General features: G+C 41.5%; 2 protein-coding genes across 3 annotated transcripts in view; one reads left to right on the top strand and one right to left on the bottom strand.

Moving 5' to 3' along the window:
* Window positions 1-19,197, top strand: part of DNHD1 (dynein heavy chain domain 1) — a 72,700-nt gene that overhangs the window by 19,271 nt on the left and 34,232 nt on the right. Inside the window, exons 8-12 of the mRNA XM_062196580.1 lie at window positions 5,529-5,783; window positions 5,890-6,027; window positions 6,157-6,208; window positions 13,577-13,845; window positions 13,935-14,178. Coding sequence (XP_062052564.1) covers window positions 5,529-5,783; window positions 5,890-6,027; window positions 6,157-6,208; window positions 13,577-13,845; window positions 13,935-14,178 — 958 coding nt within the window. The remainder of the gene's footprint in view (window positions 1-5,528; window positions 5,784-5,889; window positions 6,028-6,156; window positions 6,209-13,576; window positions 13,846-13,934; window positions 14,179-19,197) is intronic.
* The window catches only part of RRP8 (ribosomal RNA processing 8), a 73,169-nt gene continuing 62,763 nt past the window's right edge, over window positions 8,792-19,197 (bottom strand). The window contains exon 8 of one of the 2 annotated variants that reach the window (XM_062196583.1): window positions 8,792-9,069. In XM_062196583.1, coding sequence (XP_062052567.1) covers window positions 8,862-9,069 — 208 coding nt within the window. In that variant the 3' untranslated portion in view covers window positions 8,792-8,861. The remainder of the gene's footprint in view (window positions 9,070-19,197) is intronic. The other variant, XR_009866381.1, reaches the window with a different exon arrangement.

Here is a 19,197-nt window from a genome sequence, read left to right as displayed (position 1 = left end):
TCTATTCTGTTCATTTATTTTGTTTACCTATCTTCTTACCAGTGTGACACTGTCTTGGTTATTATAGATTTATAATAGATTGATATCTGATATTGCAAGTCTTACAATTTCTCTATTCTTCGGGATTGCCTTGGCTATTTTAGGTTATTTAAGTTTCCATACAAGTTTTTTATTTTTTTATTTTTATTTTTTATTTTTTTTTTATTTTTGACAGAGTGGATAGTGAGAGAGAGAGACAGAGAGAAAGGTCTTCCTTTTTGCCGTTGGTTCACCCTCCAATGGCCGCTGTGGCCGGCGCATCTCGCTGATCCGAAGCCAGGAGCCAGGTGCTTCTCCTGGTCTCCTGTGAGGGTGCAGGGCCCAAGCACTTGGGCCATCCTCCACTGCCTTCCCGGGCCATAGCAGAGAGCTGGCCTGGAAGAGGGGCAACCGACACAGAATCCGGTGCCCCGACTGGGACTAGAACCTGGTGTGCCGCCACCGCAAGGCGGAAGATTAGCCTGTTAAGCCACGGCGCCGGCCAGTTTCTATACAAGTTTTGAATCAGCTGGTTAATCTCCACAAAATAACCTACTTAAATTTTTATTGGACTGTCTTTGAGTCTGTGGTTGAATTTAGGTACCGATGGGTAGCTTAATGTTTAGTCTCATAATCATTAATATTAATGTCTTCATTTGTTTTGCCTTCTTTAATTTTGGTTAACAATATTTTGTAGGTTTTCTATAGAGATCTCGAACACATTTTATTAGGTTTATTACTATACATCTGGTGAGTTTTGTTGCTATTGTAAATGATATTTAAAAATTGTTTTTTATGTTTTATGTTGTTTTATGTTATTTGCTACAAAACTTAGTTCATGGTGAATAAAAGATGTAGTGTAAAAGGAAAAAAGAAAAACTTTTTAGAAAATAAAATATGACATTTTTATTATCTCAAGAGAGGAGTTTCTTAAAGTGTGAAAATTATAAATATGAAAGTCAATGAATTTATATTTAATTCTTTTAGTGTTAGAAACACCATTGAAAATGAAAAGACAAGCAAATGCAACACATGGAGCTACTATGTTGCTGCATGGAATGGGATAGAACCTGTGCATGTTGGCAGCACCCCAAAGGAGTAGGGGTAGAGAAGGAGGGGTGAAAAGTGCAGATTAATAACCAGCACAGGGGCCGGTGCTGTGGTGTAGTGGGAAAGCTGCCGCCTGCAATGCTGGCATCCCATATGGGTGCCAGTTTGAGCCCCAGCTACTCCACTTCCAATCCAGCTCTCTGCTATGGCCTGGGAAAGCAGTAGAAGATGGCCCAAGTCCTTGGGCCCCTGCACCCATGTGGGAAGACCCAGAAGAAGTTCCTGGCTCCTGGCTTTGGATCAGTGCAGCTCCGGCTGTTGTGGCCAATTAGGGGGGTGAACCAGTGGATGGAAGACCTCTCTCTCTCTCTCTCTGCCTCTCCTTCCCTCTCTGTATAAATCTGACTTTCAAATAAATAAATAAATCTTTTAAAAAATAACCAATCACAGCTTGTAACTGAATTGTTTTAGAACCAAGCTTGCATTTGTGCTAAATAAAAGCATTCTGCTGTCCATTAAAATGTGGCATTACTGAGGAACTAAAATACATTTGAAACATTAGAGACATGATATTAATTATGGGTGTTTGATAAATACACTTCATTTATTTGCTAAGAGGTTTTATCATGAATGGGTGTCAAATTTTGTCTAATGATTTTTTCCTGCATCTATTTAGATGAATGTGAGTTTTTTCTCATTTAGTGTGTTAATATGGTGAATTGTCAGTTTTAGACCACGTTGGATTGACTAAGATAAATCTAATTCTTTCCTTCCTTCCTTCCATATTTTGTTATAATTTCAAACTTACTAGAAAAGGTACAAAGATAGTGTAATAAACACTCATGTACATTTTATTCAAATTATTATTTTGTTTACTTTATCAATTATGCACTTTCTCTTTCTTTGTGAATGTACACATTATTTTTTCTACATTGTTTTGAGAGTAAGTCACAATTATCAAATTCCTTTACCCCTAAATATGCCAGGAAGGTTTTCCTTAAGAGTAGGGACATTTTCTTCCTTAGCTATAGGACAATGAACAAGGATGTAGGACATTTTACTTTGATATGCTTCTATTATTTATATTAAAAGTTTGTCATTTCTTCCTTTCTCTTCTTTCAATTATTGCTAAAGGAATTTCCAAATCATGTTGTTGTTTGCATAAAAGTCTGTAACACTTCTTGGTGTCTTAATCCTTTTTGATATAAAAGTCTTCATTCTGGTTCAGCTTTACATCTCAGAGTTCTTTTTTGTCTGATGTTAACAGGTTTATTTGCTCTCTTTTTTATCCCTCTGTTTTTAATCTTCATTTGTTATTTTACTTTATGTGTATTTAATAGATGGAGAACATTTGATCTGTGAGTCTATGTTTATCCAATTTGTTATGATTGTTTATAGATTTTAATTTATTTTTCCCATCTCATCTTGTTGATTTCTATTTGATTCTTCCTAGTGTCGTCTATTGTTGGATTGTTTATATTTCTGTTGCTATTATTGTCCTCTAATGATTTGGGTGTTATACATTTCACTTTTCTGATAGTTTCCCAGGCACTAGTCGGTGTCTGTCTACTCATCTTTCTTAATTTTTAGAATTGATTTTTTTCATAGACTCTCCCAGCTGGGAGCGGGGCTATGGGTGAGGAAACACTATGTGACTCAATTCTGGGAAATGAATCATGTGTGGTAGACACGGGAAAACTTTTTAAAGAGACAAATTCAGCTGAAATGCCTTTGTCATTTTTATCCCTGTCTCATTACCTAACCCTTGTATGAAATTTCTAGTGATGGAGAAGACATCGCACCATAGGGCGAATGTCATATTAAGGGTGGGGGAGGAGGAAGAAAGGAGCTTTGATGTTATTGGGTCAATATGTCATCAATGACTTTCTTATTGCATTAAATAAACATTTTACTTGCTTAAGCCACAGTTTTCTTATAGTTGCAATTGAAAATATATGTAGCTGTTCAGTTTAAATTTTATGAAATATCTCTTTCAAATCTTTTTCTAAAACTATCTCCTCAGATATGTCATCTTATTTCAAATTGCAGACTCTACTATCAACAGCACTCCTAGTTTGTCTTTTCCCTGCTCTAGTTTTTTTTTTTTTAATAGCACTTATCACTTTTTTAAAAAAGATTTATTTACTTATTTGCGAGGCAGAGTTACAGACAGAGAGAAGGAGAGGCAGAAAGGGAGGTCTTCCATCTGCTGATTCACTCCCCAAATGGCTGCAACAGCCAGAACTGGACCCATGTGAAGCCAGGAGCTTCTTCCGGGCTTCTCACAGGGGTGCAGGGGCCCAAGCCCTTGGGCCATCTTCCACTGCTTTCCCAGGCACATTAGCAGGCAGCTAGATTGGAAGTGAGCAGCCAGGACTTGAATTGGTGCCTGTATGGGATGCCAGCACTTCAAGCATCAGCTTTACCTGCTATGCCACAGGGCTGGTCCACTTATCACTATTTACATAGGATATAAATTATTCATTATGTTTCTTGCCTGTACTGTCCCCCTCCCACACACATAGACATATTGATGGTTGAGATTTTTATGCTTCAATCACTGATATATCTCTAGGACTTATTATAGGAAATGCCGTATGCTGTATGCTCAGCAAATATTAGCAGCATAAATAACTGTTAACTGAATTTGTAGTCACATCTTTCTGTAAGCAGAATGAGAACCTTAGGACTTTCCTGATTTCCTTTCTCTCTTCCCTTACTCTGTCTACTCCTATTACTTCTAGATTCATACTGATATCTCTTAAAATTTTAATTCTGGATGGTTATGAACACTCTTGTTTTACAAACTACTCATTTTTAAATGATGATATGGGGTAGGCATTGTAGCACAGCAGGTTAAACTTTTGCTTGGGATGTGCACATCCAAAATTGGAATGCCAGGGACAGATTCACGCCTCCATTTCCAATCCAAATTCCTGCTAATTTGCACCCTGGGAAGCAGCAGAGGGTGGTTCGGGTACTTAGATCCCTGCCACCTATGTGGGAGGTCTGGATGGAATTCCTGGATTCCAGCTTCAACCTGGCCATCTGTGACTATTGCAGGCATTTGAGGCAATGAACCAGCAAATAGGAGATCTCTCTCTTTCTTTCTCTTTCTACCTTTCAGGGAGAATCTGTATGTGATAAAATTTCCAAGTCTTGAGGGTAGGGGAAGAGAAGTATCACTATATTCCTAAATCTGTATATATAAAATACATAAAACTTACATAACTTAAATAAAATTTTTGAAAAAGTAAAAAAAAAATCCAAGTTTTTTTATTTCTAAAAATGTCTACATTCATACTTAAACCTTAGTGATACTGTCACTAGGTATAAAATTCGGGGCTTAAAAAATTTCCTTATTATTTAAAGTTATTGCCGCCAATGATGATGTTTCAAAATATATACTGATTATGTTTTCTGGCAGTCATAATAATTATTGTTTGAATTATTTTATTCTAATTGGCACTCAGTAAGCCCTTTTGATGTGAAGTGATACATTCTTTCATAAACATTTACTGTGGGATCCCATGCCACGTACTGTGTTAAGCAATAATAAGATGAAATAAGGTGTGACAGAGCGCCCTCCTTAAGGAGCTTATATTGTAGTATATAATTCATACAGATATTAGATAACGATATTCCTGTGAAGCAGGAAGCTCTAGGTATTAAGGGTATTGTGGGAGCGTGGAAGACATACTTCATTAAGTCTGAAGGCATGTTTGTACATGACATGTGTTTGCTGGGGTCTCAGAAAACTAGGAGTTGAGCTCATAGATATAGAAATGTAATTCACAAACACCAGTCAGTTCTAACCCCAGGCTTTGTGGAGCATCAAAAAGAATAGGACAACAGTGAGAACAAAGGGTCCATCTGGCTGAGCATAGACTTTTGGTCTCTCCCCTCTGTTCCTCAACAAGGGAAATCCAGACAGTTGACAACTGACAGTATCTTTTGCAGGTGGAGAAACCTCTAAACCTGAGGACTCACAAATAGGCTCCCAGGCTTTTATCCCGGATTCTCTCTCCCCAGATAAAAATTCTCTGTCAGTTCTCAGGAGCAGCTTCTGTAACATAAAGCAATTTATGCAACCCAGCAGATCATATATATCACCCAGGCTCAATGGTTAGGGTCCAGATCCTGAAATTATTGCAGAGTCTAACTTATCCAGTATTTTCCTTTGTCTATTCTGTATCATGAACCTCTCTGTTTACACATTTGTAAATTTTCTGTTTGAATTCTACCTTTCAGTAAACAGTAAACAGTCCTGGCCTATCACATTAGCACATTGTGGTCTCTCAATATAAGTTCTCTTTTTTGGTCATTTAAATATTTCTGGGGCTAAAAGGAGCCCTCTCCATATGCTTATCTAGGCTCAAGATTCCAGGTTCCAAGACCTGAGAGTTGATTTACCCTGTATCTCTCTATCGCCAATGAGCTTCTACTCTCTATACTCACAGGTTCATGACGACACATACCACATGCAACAGGGCCTGCAGGAGCGAGTGCAAAACTGCAACCGGATCAGGACAGGCCAAGGCTCTATATACCTTCAGAGGGTACAGCGCCAGCAGCTGGAGAAGAAGCTGAAGCAGGCAGAGATCTGGTTGCTGCAGCTGGGGAAGTTTGCCCGTCTGGTCAACTACATGATTTGTCAGAGTCTCGTTTCTATCTTGGAAGATGAGATTACGTCTTTTGTGTCCAACATCCTGCAAGTGAGGTGGTGGGTGGAATGTGTGGAGGTGGGCAGGTATTCAAGGAACAGATTACGAATGCAGACTAAAATGTGTCCCCCAATCTCTTCTAACCCTTCTTTTATAGGCCCCGAGGCAGAAACCCTTTCTTTTGTCTCGACTGGTCTTTAATGATCACGGCCAGCTGTCTCATGTGCCTTGTGGTGAGAATATGATCCGGATTCTAACTGAGGGCCTACAATCTGTCAAGGCCTCTGTCTTGCAGGTATTGGATGCTGGAGAGGGGAGCAAGCTGGAGGAATTCCCAGCTCCTATTCTGTGTGTCATCAGAAGCTCTCAGCCCAGTTTGAAGCCCTCCTTATTTTCCCATTTGTACCCCTTCTTTTACATGAAGGTAGTCAAGTCTAAAGACCTGAAGACCTCCGGGGATTCCCTGCCTTCTGAAGGTATTTCAGGAGACCTGGGAAGGCCAGGAAAGGGGAAGGCATGTGTAGAGTGTGAATGGCATGAGAAGCTAGCAGCAGGCCCAGCCATAGAGTCAGGCCTTGGGCAGGAATGTAGCGGCTTGAACCTGTGTATTGCACGTGGTGTGTGGGGGTTGAGAGTGCTGGGGGTGCTTTTACTCACTAATACGCTTATGTGTATGTGTGTAAAATGAGGGGATATAGGAAAGAGTGTGAGTATGTTGTCCTTTCCCTGGTTCATCCAAAACTCTGTGAGCTTTTTCTCCCTCCAATGTTATAATTTCATTTTGTTTACTATTGAATTTGATTGCTAATTTTTGCTTATTTGAAGGACTCTGCTTGCTGAATATTTATTTTAGTCTTTTATTTCATATAGAGGCATTCACTTCTATTATTGAGATAATTTATGGTTACTAGTTATTATCGATTATTAATTCTCAGGCATGTTAACTATCAGGGAGGAAATTCCTCTTTACATTTCCTTTATTTGCATGCTGCACAACTAAGATAATTAAATGTATTCAGTCATCTCTGACAAGTAGATGCTTTAGAATTTTCCTTCTCAACCAGTATGTTTTCATTAAGATGATTTAGAGACACAAAATTAATTTTATGAAATAGGTGACAGAGGAAAATGGTCCACTGTAAGGAGGTTTTTTTAATTTATTTATTTACAAATCACACCAGAGTTGCGAGACATTTTTTCCCTAAATTAGTTTAGGTTAATTGATAGAGACTGTTGACATTTGTTTTACATAGTGAAAAGGAGAACGGCTCTGGAATCAGACATACTAGTTTACTAATCTGCAAAAATACCTAACTTGGAGAATTATTTTGAAAATTAAAAGGGGTAATGTGTCCAGTTTGGTACTCTGCTCTTAATAATACATGCTACAGACTTTCGGACTCTCCCCTTAAGTAATCTCAAGTAAGTCAGACATTTTGTAGTATTTTCTCATTATAGGTTTACTAATCCATACTATGATATGCAATGGTATTTTTTAAAGATTTATTTTATTTATTTGAAAGACAGAGTTAGAGAGATAGAGACACAGAGAGAGAAGTTTTCTATCTGCTGGTTCACTCCCCAGATGGCCACAACGACTGGAGCTGTGCCAATCTGAATCTAGGAGCCAGGAGCTTCTTCCGGGTCTCCCACATGGGTGTAGGGGCCCAAGGACTTGGGCCTTCTACTGCTTTCCCAGGCCATAGCAGAGAGCTGGATTGGAAGAGGAGCAGCCAGGACTAGAACCGGTACCCATATGGGATGCCAGCACTTCAGGCCAGGGCTTTAACCTGGTGCGCAACAGCGCCAGCCCCTGCAATGGTATTTTTTAAAAGATTTATTTGAAAGGCAGAGTTACAGGGAGAGAAATATGTGTGTGTGTGTGTGTATGTATATATATATTATATATATATATATAGAGAGAGAGAGAGAGAGAGCAAGCGAGCATGGGCGTACTTCCATCTGCTGGTTCACTCCCCAAATGGCCACAATGGCCAGAGCTGGGCCAATCCAAAGCCAGGAGCCAGAGCTTCATTCCAGGTCTCCCACTGGGTGCAGGGGCTCAAGTACTTGGACCATTCTCTGCTGCTTTCCCAGGCACATTAGCACTCAAACTAGTGCTCAAATGGCCTAGTATTTGAAAGTTATAAAAGTATAAAAACCAAAAAATAAGGTAGAATACAGTTGAACAAAATCAGGAAAACAATGCATGTTATGAAGGAGAAATTCAGCAAAGAGCCTATAGATCTTGAAAAAGGAAAAAAAATCTTACAAATAAACTCAATAAGTGAAGTAAAAAATAACAGTTGAAAGTCTCAACAGGAGACTGGTGATGTAGCGTAGTAAGTTAGACCTCCTACTGTCGTGCCAGCATCCTATATGGGCTCCAGTTTGTGTCCCGGCTGCTCCTCTTCTGATCCAGCTCTCTGATTATGGCCTGAGAAATGGAGGATGGACCAAGTGTTTTCACTCCTGCACCCTCATGAGAGATCCAGAAGCAGCTCCTGGCTCCTGGCTCCTGGCTTCAGATTGGCCCAGCTCTGGCCATTGAAGCTATATGGGGAGTGAACCAATGGATGGAAGACCCCTCTCCCTGTCTCTCCCTTTCTCTCTCTGTAATTCTGCCTCTCAAATTAATAAGTAAGTCTTTAAAAAAATTAAAAAAAGAAAGTCTGAATGGATTAGATGAGGCAGAAGAAAGAATATCTGAACTTGATGGCACATCTTATGAAATATCCCAGTCAGACTGAAAAAAGAAAGAAAAGAAAATGTAAAAAAGAATGAAGACAGACTGTGAGAGCCTTGGGACACTATTAAATGAACAAAAACTTGAATATTTGGCGTCCCAGAAGACAAAGAAAGAGGGAATGTATATAAAACCTATTTAAATCTTTACATGATTTTTCCTATAAGTATTTTTATGAACTTTTGTATGGATGGATTTCAAAATTTTTTTGAACTTGCCATTTAATTCTACTTTCCAACATTTTGAAATACCCTTATACATGTTTAGTAGGGATCACAGCTAAGGCAAAAATTTGAAAACATTCAGAATACATAAATGAGCCAAGTTGGAAGGAAGCAGGCTACTTTTATTATTCACATAAGAATTGAAGCTCACAGAACTTCTTATAATTTGGTCAGCATAAAATTAATCAAAATTCTAAAGTAGTGGGAGATGGACTGACACACTAGGTAAATAAGCATCTTTCTCACACCTGAGAAGTCCAGATCTTCTCCTTTCATACAGAAGTTGGCATCGATAACATTCAGACCCACCAACAAACCAGCAATTACGGCTCCTTCCATCATGAGGGCATTGGGTTCATAGAATTCACTGTAAGAGAAATCCACAGAATTCTTGATTATAACAAAGCTGCAAAAATTGAATTCTTCATGGTTGAACATGGTCATCTATAATAGTGAAAAAGTTTAAAAACTTCAATAAATACTTTATGTAATAGGTAAAAAAAAAAAAACCTATTTAAGGAAATAATGACTGAAAAATTACCAGATCTTGGGAAAGATACAGATATCCAGGTACAGGAAGTCCATAGGACCCCAAATAGCTATGAACAGAAAAGATTCTTACCATGACATATTATAGTCAAACTATCAAAAACACAGCATGAGAAAATCTAAAAACTGCACCAAAAAAGCACCAAGTCATGTTTGAGGAAATTCTAGTTAAACTAACAGCACATTTCTCAGCCCAAATTTCCTAAGAGGGAATGGAGCGACATAATCTAAGTTCTGAGAGAAAAAACTAAAGCCCCTGCCAGTCAAGAATACTATTCCTAGCAAAGCTATACTTCAGAAATGAGGGAGAAATAAAGATATATTTTATTTAGGTCTTTCAAAGTTGGATTGCTATTTGAAAGTGCAACTCTATGTCAATTTATATGTATTATACTGATAAAATTTAACTGAAGTCCTAAATCTCTCAGAAATGACAAGTAACTTATGTTTCTTTGGCTTAGTATGTATACTTTCTCATCATAAGCAACTTCATTTCACTCTTGCGTTGACCTTGAATTTATCTGTTTTGTTTTCTTGGGACGTGCCTTTTGCCAAATTGCCTAAAAATAGGATAGCTTTTCTTTCTGTTGCTTGGATTTGAATTGACATATAGCACCATATTGCCTGAGCTCTCTCATGGGTCTTAGCACCTCGAGTCACTGCTTTTAAACCTTATATTGCATTTTGGAGCTTACAAAACTGCAAGTTACTAAATTCAAAGGCAGAAAAGAAGTAGATGCACCAAAACAAAATCAAATCAAAACTAAAAAGTCAAAGAGGGCTCACTTTTTTTATTTCCTTCTCATTCTCTTTTTCTTTCTTTCTTCCTTCCCACCTCCCTTCTTTTTTTTTTTTTTTAATATTTATTTACTTGAAAGAGTTAGAGAGAGAGGGGGATGGACAGGACGGGAGTGGTGAGAGAGAAAGATCTTCCATCCATTGGTTCACTCCCCAAATGGGCTCAACACCCCAGTCTGGGCAAGGCTGAAGCTAGGAGCCAGGAGCTTCATCTGGGTCTTCCACTTGGGTACAGGGGCCCAAATGCCTAGGTCATCTTCCACTGCTTTCCTAGGCATATTAGCAGGAAGCTAGATTGGAAATAGGGCAGCCTGGACTTGAATCGTATGGGATTCCAGCATTGCAGGAGACAACTTAACATGCTGTTCCACAACGTAGTCCCCTAGTGTTCCCATTTTTAAATTGCTGCTTATCCTTTCATCTCTACCCTTCTCTGTGCATCCTCCCAACTCCCCTGATTCCTGAGATCAGTTTTCTCTGTTTCTTTTGGACTTTCTCCTCCCTTGTAACTTTTCTTTCAAAATGACTTGAAATTCTCTCTCTCTCTCTGACTTTGCCTCTCTGTAACTATGCCTCTCAAACTCTCAAACAGATAAATCTTTTTGAGAGAGAGAGAGAGAGAGAGAGAGAGAGAGAGAGAGAGAGAGAAACAGAGATCTTCCATCCACTGGTTCACTCCCCAGTTGACTGCAATGTCCGGAGCTGGGCCGATCTGAAGCCAGGTCTCCCATGTGGGTGCAGGGACCCAAGGGCCCATCTTCTACTGCTTTCTCAGGCCAAAGCAGAGAGCTGGGTCAGAAGTGCAGCAGCTGGGTCTTGACCTGAAGCCTGTTAGGGATGCCAGCACTGCAGGTGGCAGCTTTACATGCTGTGCCACAGCATCAGCCCTGTGGGTTGGTTTTGGATTACGTAATCCTGACTCAAAATTAAGTAAGCAAAAAAGGGAATTTATTGACTCTCATAACTCAGCAATTCATGGATATAGCTGGATTCAGCTACAGAGGCCTAAACAATAAAAACAGGCTTGAGGTAGGTGCTTCAAGATTGGTTTGATGGCTCAAAAGTGGCATCAAGGACCAGGTCCAAGTTCTTTATATCTTTTCCCTCACTCCTTCCTGCTTGTAGCTACAGGGAAGAGCGGATCCTCTTAGGTGGTTGGATATGGCAGGGGAGGCTGCGATCAGTGTTTGTTGTTGTTGTTTTCTTGCTCAGGGTTATTGCCTCATAGCTGCAAGACATGGCTGTACCTCCAAGCATCCCATTTTCAAGCAGAGTCAGGGAGAAAAGGGGAGGAAGGTTAGCAAAAGAGCTCTATATTCCTGACCCTCACTTTTTATGAGGAAAAGGAATCTTTTCCTTAAACTTCCTAGCAGCCTCACTTTTGTATCTTATTGTCAAACTCTAGGTTGTGTGGCTACCTTTAGCTGTGAGAGACAAGAAATCAAATGACTGACATGCTCAGCTTTTCATGGAAGATAGGCTTTGCCACCACAGAAAAAGGTTGAAGGGAATAGCAACTGGGCAGTCAGCCAATGTGCCTTCCAGGTTCCATTCTTTCAGATAGGCTCTCTCTACTTGGTATGCAAGAGAATCTTTAGCATTTTCTACAAACTCATTTCATACTATTCGTTTCCCCTTCTAGCCCTCATTTAATCTTAGTTCGGCAAGTAACAATATGTTTAAGCTTGCCAGTTGTCCATATGTAGATGACTATTAATTTTGTTTGTCTGAAGTTCATTCTCTCTTAATAGGTTCCTCAGGCAGAGGCTTGTGAGAGCAAAATTCTCAAATCCTTCTATGTTAGTAATAGTTTGTACCTTCTGAAAGCTTAGTGTTGCCAGATATAAAATCATTGACTCATGCTTTTTTCCTTTGCCTATCTTAAATGTGTTACTCCATTTTCTCCGGGAGTTATGATCACTATCAAAGAATCTAATGATAGTCTAATTTTATTTACCTTACAAAATCACTTGGTCTTGTTTGCCTAGATTTTTTTCTTTTTCCTTTAAATCCACTAATATAAAATATGTCTTGGTATTTAACATTCTGGGGCAGGATTCTCAGTCATGTTCTTTCAAAATGGAGCTTGAAATACTTTTATTTGAAAGACAGCATTACAGAGACAGACAGATAGACACAGAGAAAGAGAGGGAGAGAGAGAGAGATCTTCCATCTACTGGTTCACTCCTCAAATGGCCACAATGGCCAGGGCTGAGGCAGGTCAAAGCCAGGAGCCAGGAACTTCATCTACATCTCCCACATGGGTGCAGGGGCCCAAGCACTTCTACTGCTTTCCCAGGAGCATTATCAGGGAGCTGGATCAAAAGTGGAGCAGCCAGGAATTGGACAGGCACCTGTATGAGATGCTGGTGCTGCAGCCTGCATCTTAACACATTGTGCCACAGGGCCAGCCCATCTGGATATATTTTGAATGTACAGCTAGGTGGATTTTTGTGATGGTTGGTTGTCTTATGTGTGAGAGAATTCAAAGATGACTAATACAGATTTTGACTGGAAGAATGGAGTTCCCATTTCCTGAAATTAGAAGACATGGAGCAAATGGCAGAAGGAGAGAAATCAGAGCTTATTTTTGGCACCATTAAGTTTGAGAGCATAGTATATTTGCAAGTAGACATGCAGAATAGGCAGTTGTTTAACTGGGATTGAAATTCAATGAGAGATCTGAACTACTGATAACTTTGAGAGCAAAACCATGAATCTAGGTGAGACATCCTAGGAGAGTGAGAATATATGGAGAAAAGATCAAATGTCTGAGCTTTGGGATTACTGTGTAGTTTAGGGTAGTAAGGATCTGATTTCTCAACATTTCGATGCAAAATTTTAACACAAATTTTGTGCAGAATTTTAACACAAATACTAAATGTGGCAATTAACCAATTCCTAAAAAGGTAAGGGTAGGTTCAAGGGTATTTCCTAAGGCAGATTCTGAGAACTGTCCTTTCTTCTAATCTCTTCCTGTGTTCTGCAAAACTTGGAGAGCAACAAACTATACTGGCCTGGAACCCCTTGCAGCTGTGTGTCCTGTGTGACGTGGGATCTACCAGTTCGATCTACATGAGACTTCAGTTTGGAACTGAATGGGGTGGGGAGAGAAGGCACATTGTATTCATTCTGCAGTTGGTTTCAGAGGCAGTATGTTTTGTAACTGATGGTGTGGCAGTGACCAGTTTGCCAGGCAGCGCAGAGTCCTAGATGTTCCATCTAAAGTGTTTTTATTTTTCAGCTCTCTAATTATTCTGCAATTCCTTTACTATTCTGTGACAACTCTCCTCCCATGTACACCAGCTAGAGTAGATTATATTCTCTGTATCTGAACCCAACTAATAAATTCCTTCCACGAGTCTGGTGTCGTTTGTGATATAGATATGTGTGGAAACTCCCTTATGAGCAGGGAGCGTGAGGGGTGTGTGTGTGTGTGTGTGTACACTCAGGCTGGAGACAGATGTTGTATGTGGACTCTGGAGGGCACTTATGGACAATTATGACGCGTATTCCACCAGAAGAAGAAGAGGAGGAGGAGGAGGAGAATTCAGACACAGAATTCCTGGTACCCAAGTTTCAGAGCCAGCCCAGCGATGCTGTACGTATCTTCTGTGGCCCAAATGTAGGATTGGTGTGGCCCTGGAAATCTCACTCAATTATTGATAATTTGGTAGTCCGTGGGTGCAAGCTTCGGGGCCAGTACTGGCCCCATAATTATAAGCAGCTGCAGGAAGATCTGGACAACAACGCTGGGATCCAGCAGGCACTGACTACACAACAGGTACTCCTGGAGGTAAGAACAGAGGTTAAAGAGTAGGATGCTGCCTACCAGTTCCCATCACAGCCACCCACCTCTTGACCCAGGACCTTGTCTCCCCTTAGGGCATGCTGTGGGAGGTGCAGGAATTCTGCAAGGAACATCAGTGGATAACAGATATTTATGAGTTCCTGCAACCCTGGGGGCCTCAGAAACTGGAGGACATGATAGGCTGTCCCATCAAGAATTATGTGACACTGGTGAGCCGCCTGAATGTGTGGCAGGCCCAGGTCTCCAAAATGCCTGTCGAGTTGCTCACAAAAGGCAAGTTGCTGCTGCTGAGCTGCCATGATGTGCAGGCGGAGTTGAGTAAGTACTGTGTATCTTCTTCCTTGTCCTCCCTTCTTCCTTATATCAATCTACTGGCCTGCTTTGGGCCTGGAAAGTCCTCTAGTGCCCCTGTTGCACTTTTAGAATCTCCCAAAGCTCCAGGTCACAGCCTCTTGTATTTGCCTACAAGGGGATAATGCCTAAGGGGATGGCCTCTCTGTGGCTTTTCCCCTATATTCCTTAGGAGTCATGTTCCTGTGGCCTGACACTTTCTATTCTTTTCTGGTGTAGAAGTAATCTAAACAAAATGTGACTGCTCCTAGAAGTACTGAGCTCAGTTTCTTTGCAGAGATTCTCATGCAACAGAATGAGAATTTATACTAGAAATTGCATGTGTGAAAAATTACTCTCTGCAGGTGCTGAAAGAACAGAACTTTTCCAGTTAAAAAAAGCTTTTACATTTCAAGCAGCTACCTTTGGTCTAGCTTAGTCTGTTTTGGATATTTGGTCAGTTAAGAAGTCATGTTACAGTTCTGAGTCCTTCTTATTCTCAAGTGTCCCCCGGCTCCCTTTTCCTTCCCAAAATTTTGCACAAAATTCCCCAGGCGTCTGGCACCGGGGAAGGCCTCTGTAACATGTGTTCTTTGCTTGCTCTGAGGTATAGTACACTCTTACTGGTCACTGCCCTCCTGATATTGCTGCTTCTGGTGATGATGGGTTCGGGGCTGGTGTAGCTGGGCTGTGTGCTCTTGACTTAGTAGGAGCCCAGAGTGTCCACCTTCACTGACTCTGCCCTGCCTTGGCTCCTGGCATGGAAAATTCTTGGGGTTTTTGTGAATCCTTCATCCAGTCTCTGTCTTAGCCTGGCCACCTTACATATATTGCCTCAGAGTCCCTTACTTCTCAACACAGGACCCCCATCCAGACCCTATTCTCAGCTGTCTTTCACATCTCCTGCCATTTCGGAGCTGTAGAGGACTTGCAAGCTCTGAATTGGCTCTCTTTGTGTTCAAATATATAACAGCATGATTTCCACTCTAATATTTCATGTTAGCATAAGGGCATCCTGAAAGCTGTCCGTTAGCAGAGTTCCTTCCACATGGAAAGCATACCCTGCTGTCTGTTTCTGCCTCAATGCCTCTCAGTTTCTCTCCCCTGACATTTCCTGCCTGCCACCTGGCCAAAGTTCAGTCATTGGCATCCATGGGTCCCTGAGAAATCTGGTTCACAACCTAGCCTGTTCCCCTCTTTTCTCTTTCTCCCTTCACATAAGAAGGATGTCTCATGCTGTTGTGTACTGGCTAAATGCCTTGGCCTAGGAGCTGGCCTTGGCGAGTCTTGCAGTGGCATTGATTGGAAATCCGTTGATTTGTTCTTCTAGGAGACAGAGAGATTGTTCTGTTTCATTGCCCAGCCCTTTAAGATGGCAATAACCAACATTATCCACTCTTGCAGATACTGTCACACCCTTGGCCCCAAGGCCTGCTTCCTCTTTACAAAGGTGCAAGGACTTGGAACTGTGGCTTGGAAAGAGTTTGCTTGAAAGTCACTGTCAGTCTGCTTTGCCCTCCCTGCCTGCCACTGCACCTCAACAGATGGAAGCATGGGACTCCTTAGGTGTCTTATTGGCCACTAAAACTCTCTACTTCCACATAGGGGTTCAGGCGGGCAGGGCAGGAATAGGGAGGGCCTGTGACTGGTCTGTTTTCTTTCTGGCCCTGTTTTGGGCAATCTTTGTGCTATTCCAATAGTCTGTGTTGTCTTTCTTTTTTTTTTTTTTTTTTGACAGGCAGAGTGGACAGTGAGAGAGAGACAAACAGAGAGAAAGGTCTTCCTTTGCCGTTGGTTCACCCTCCAATGGCCGCCGCGGTAGGCGCGCTGCAGCCGGCGCACCGCGCCGATCCGATGGCAGGAGCCAGGTGCTTCTCCTGGTCTCCCATGGGGTGCAGGGCCCAAGGACATGGGCCATCCTCCACTGCACTCCCTGGCCACAGCAGAGAGCTGGCCTGGAAGAGGGGCAACCAGGACAGGATCGGTGCCCCGACCGGGACTAGAACCCGGTGTGCCGGCGCCGCAAGGCAGAGGATTAGCCTAGTGAGCCGCGGCGCCGGCTGTGTTGTCTTTCTTATTTGTTAGCCTCTTGACCCTTAGTCCAGGACTCATTGGTCTCTTTAGGAGGAGGAAGTGGAGAAAAAAAAAAGCACAGAGTTTGGACTCCTGACTCTGTTTTTCACTTGCTTTGCTACTTTAGATCTCTGAGCCTCAGTTTCCATGTTTGTAACCTGGGCATGATACGTGGAAATCACTCGAGGGCTATAGAAAGGAGGATTAAATGAGTTATTATTTGCAGTATTTGTAACATTAAGTATGGCATGCAGAATATGCTTATTAATTTTTAATTGCTACCCTACCTTCTTCAGTCTACTCATTATTCTTTTTTTTTTAAAGATTTATTTGTTTATTTGAAAGAATTATAGAGAGGCAGAGGGAGAGAGAGAGAGAGAGAGAGAGAGGTGTCTTCCATCCACTGGTTCACTCCCCAAATGGCCACAACAGCCAGAGCTGCATTGATCTGAAGCCAGGAGCCTGGAGCGTCCTCTGGGTCTCCCACATGGGTGCTGGGGCCCATGCACTTGGGCCATCTTCCACTGCTTTCACAGGCCATAGCAGAGAGCTGGGTTGAAAGTGAAGCAGCTGGGACTTGAACCAGCATCCATATGGGTGGCAGCTTTACCCTCTGCACCACAGCACCGGTCCCTCTTAATATTATTGCTGATCAAATTTTTATCTTCTTATTCTCCAACTCTGTTTTCCTTCCTGGACTACCTTGAACAATGAATACCCTGATTATCCACTCTGTGACTTGGCCTCACCAGAAACATGCAGCCATCCTTTATTTCTGTCTGTCTTTAATCCTACCACATCCAATCCATCACCGAATCCTTTCCATTCTGCTTCCTAAATACCTCTCCAATGTATTTTCCCAGCCAGCTCCAGCTTCCCTGCCAATGCTCGTATATGCCATATGGTGTCGCTGTTGCACTCCTAGCTGCCTTCCCCTGCCTGATGTTTCTGGTCCAAAAGTAGCACCATTGCAACAGCACCACTGCAACTGCTGTGGGCCGGGGGATATTTTGAAAAAGAACAAATTCACATCCTTGGGTTCTGTTCAATCTCAATAGACTCCATAGGTTTTCTCAGTTTCAGCTATTGTTACCAAGTCCTCTTTTTCACTTCCTCCAACACTCTGAAAGGCTTATACCCAGTTTGCACTTTCTAGCTACAGAGATGCTAAAAAGGGGATAGGCAGTTTGCTTTTCATATAACGTTGTTTGTGTGTGTTGGAAGGGGAAGGCTTGAGAAAGTTCATGGAAAATGGAAGTAAAGGATAAGTTTCCTTAGTGCAAAAATAAATTTGAACTCCATGTATAGTTTTTTCATAATACATACTTTCCATGAACTTTTTGAATACCCCATTGTACACAGAGATTTCCATTTTTAAATCCATTTTCCTTGAACTTTTTGAAGCCTCTCATGTTTAGCTCTATAGTTTTATATATGTTTATGTGTATAACAAAATAAATGGAGTGGGGGGCCGGTGCTGTGGGGTAGTGTGGGTAAAGCCGCCGCCTGCAGTGCGAGCATCCCATATGGGCGCCGGTTCAAAACCCAGCTGCTCCACTTCCAATCCAGCTCTCTGCTATGGCCTGGGAAAGCAGTGGAAGATGGCCCAAGTCTTTGGGCCCCTGCACCCATGTGGGAGACCCGGAAGAGGCTCCTGGCACCTGGCTCCTGGCTTCGGATTGGCGCAGCTCCAGCCATTGTGGCCAATTGGGGAGTGAACCAGCGGATGGAAGACCTTTCTCTCTCTCTCTCTCTCTCTCTCTCTCTCTCTCTCTCTCTCCCCCCCCCCTTCTCCCCCTCTCTGCCTCTCCTTCTCACTGTGTAATTCTGACTTTCAAATAAATAAATCTTTTAAAAAAATAAAATAAATGGAGTGGAACCAGAGTGCCTAAGTTCACATCCTTGCTTTGCCACTATATGATGTTGATCAAGTTATATAAGCTGAGTCTTAGCCTGCTTGTGAAAAGTAAGGACAATAATACTGATTACCTCAAAGGAAATTTGTGATGATAAAGTGTGATAATATAAGTAAAATACCTGAAAATAGTGTCTGGTATGTAATAAGTACTCTCTCTTGTGTTTGGTGCTAAACCATATTTCTGTATAGTATTTTGCTCTTGTTGTGCATATATTAACATCCCTGAACTTAAGAGCTGTCTTATGCTTGATGACATGTTAGAGTTTAGATGATATCACCTTTTTCTTTTTTAGTGGTATATAAAATAATGGTGTCCTTACAATTAATAATATCTTAGGTTTGATAAAGTATCATATGTGTATTATTTCTGCCCTCTGAGATAATGAAAGTTGCTCCTATCCCTAACGGCAGCTTCCAGGATTATCTTCAGACCCCACAGACACTTGAGGGCTTCTGTCTTTTAATCATTAGAAACAGAAGGCATCTCCTCTTGTTGCTTCTTCTACTACAACAGAGGCAATAAGGGTCCAAGAGCAGAGTACTTTCATCTTTGATAGGGCATCTGCTATTCATGAACATGTCATTTACATGCCTTTACACATACCTTAAAAATAATTTGTTTTACTTATTTGAATGGGAAAGAGAGAGAGAGGGAGGGAGGGAGAGAGAATATCTTCTATTCACTTGTTCACTCCCCAAGATGACCACAGTGGCCAGGGCTGAGCCAGGGTGAAGTCAGGAGTCAGGAGTCTGGTGTTCCATCTGGATCTCCCATGTGGGTAGCAGAGATCAAAGCATTTGGGCCATCTTCTGCTGATTTCCCAGGTGCATTAGCAGGGAGTTGGATTAGTAGTGGGACAGCCTGGACTCGATACAGTACTTTTATGGGCGATGTAGATGTTGAAAGTGCTAGCTTAACCTATTATGCCACAATACCAACCCCCAACATACTTTTTCATCTACTGGAAGTGTTAGCCAATCAATATATGCACCTGCAATCTCTTCCTCTCTGAAGC

This window comes from Lepus europaeus, chromosome 7 (genome assembly GCF_033115175.1).
Source record: "Lepus europaeus isolate LE1 chromosome 7, mLepTim1.pri, whole genome shotgun sequence".
Classification (NCBI taxonomy): Eukaryota; Metazoa; Chordata; class Mammalia; order Lagomorpha; family Leporidae; genus Lepus; species Lepus europaeus.
This window is presented reverse-complemented; position numbering and strand designations above follow the sequence as displayed.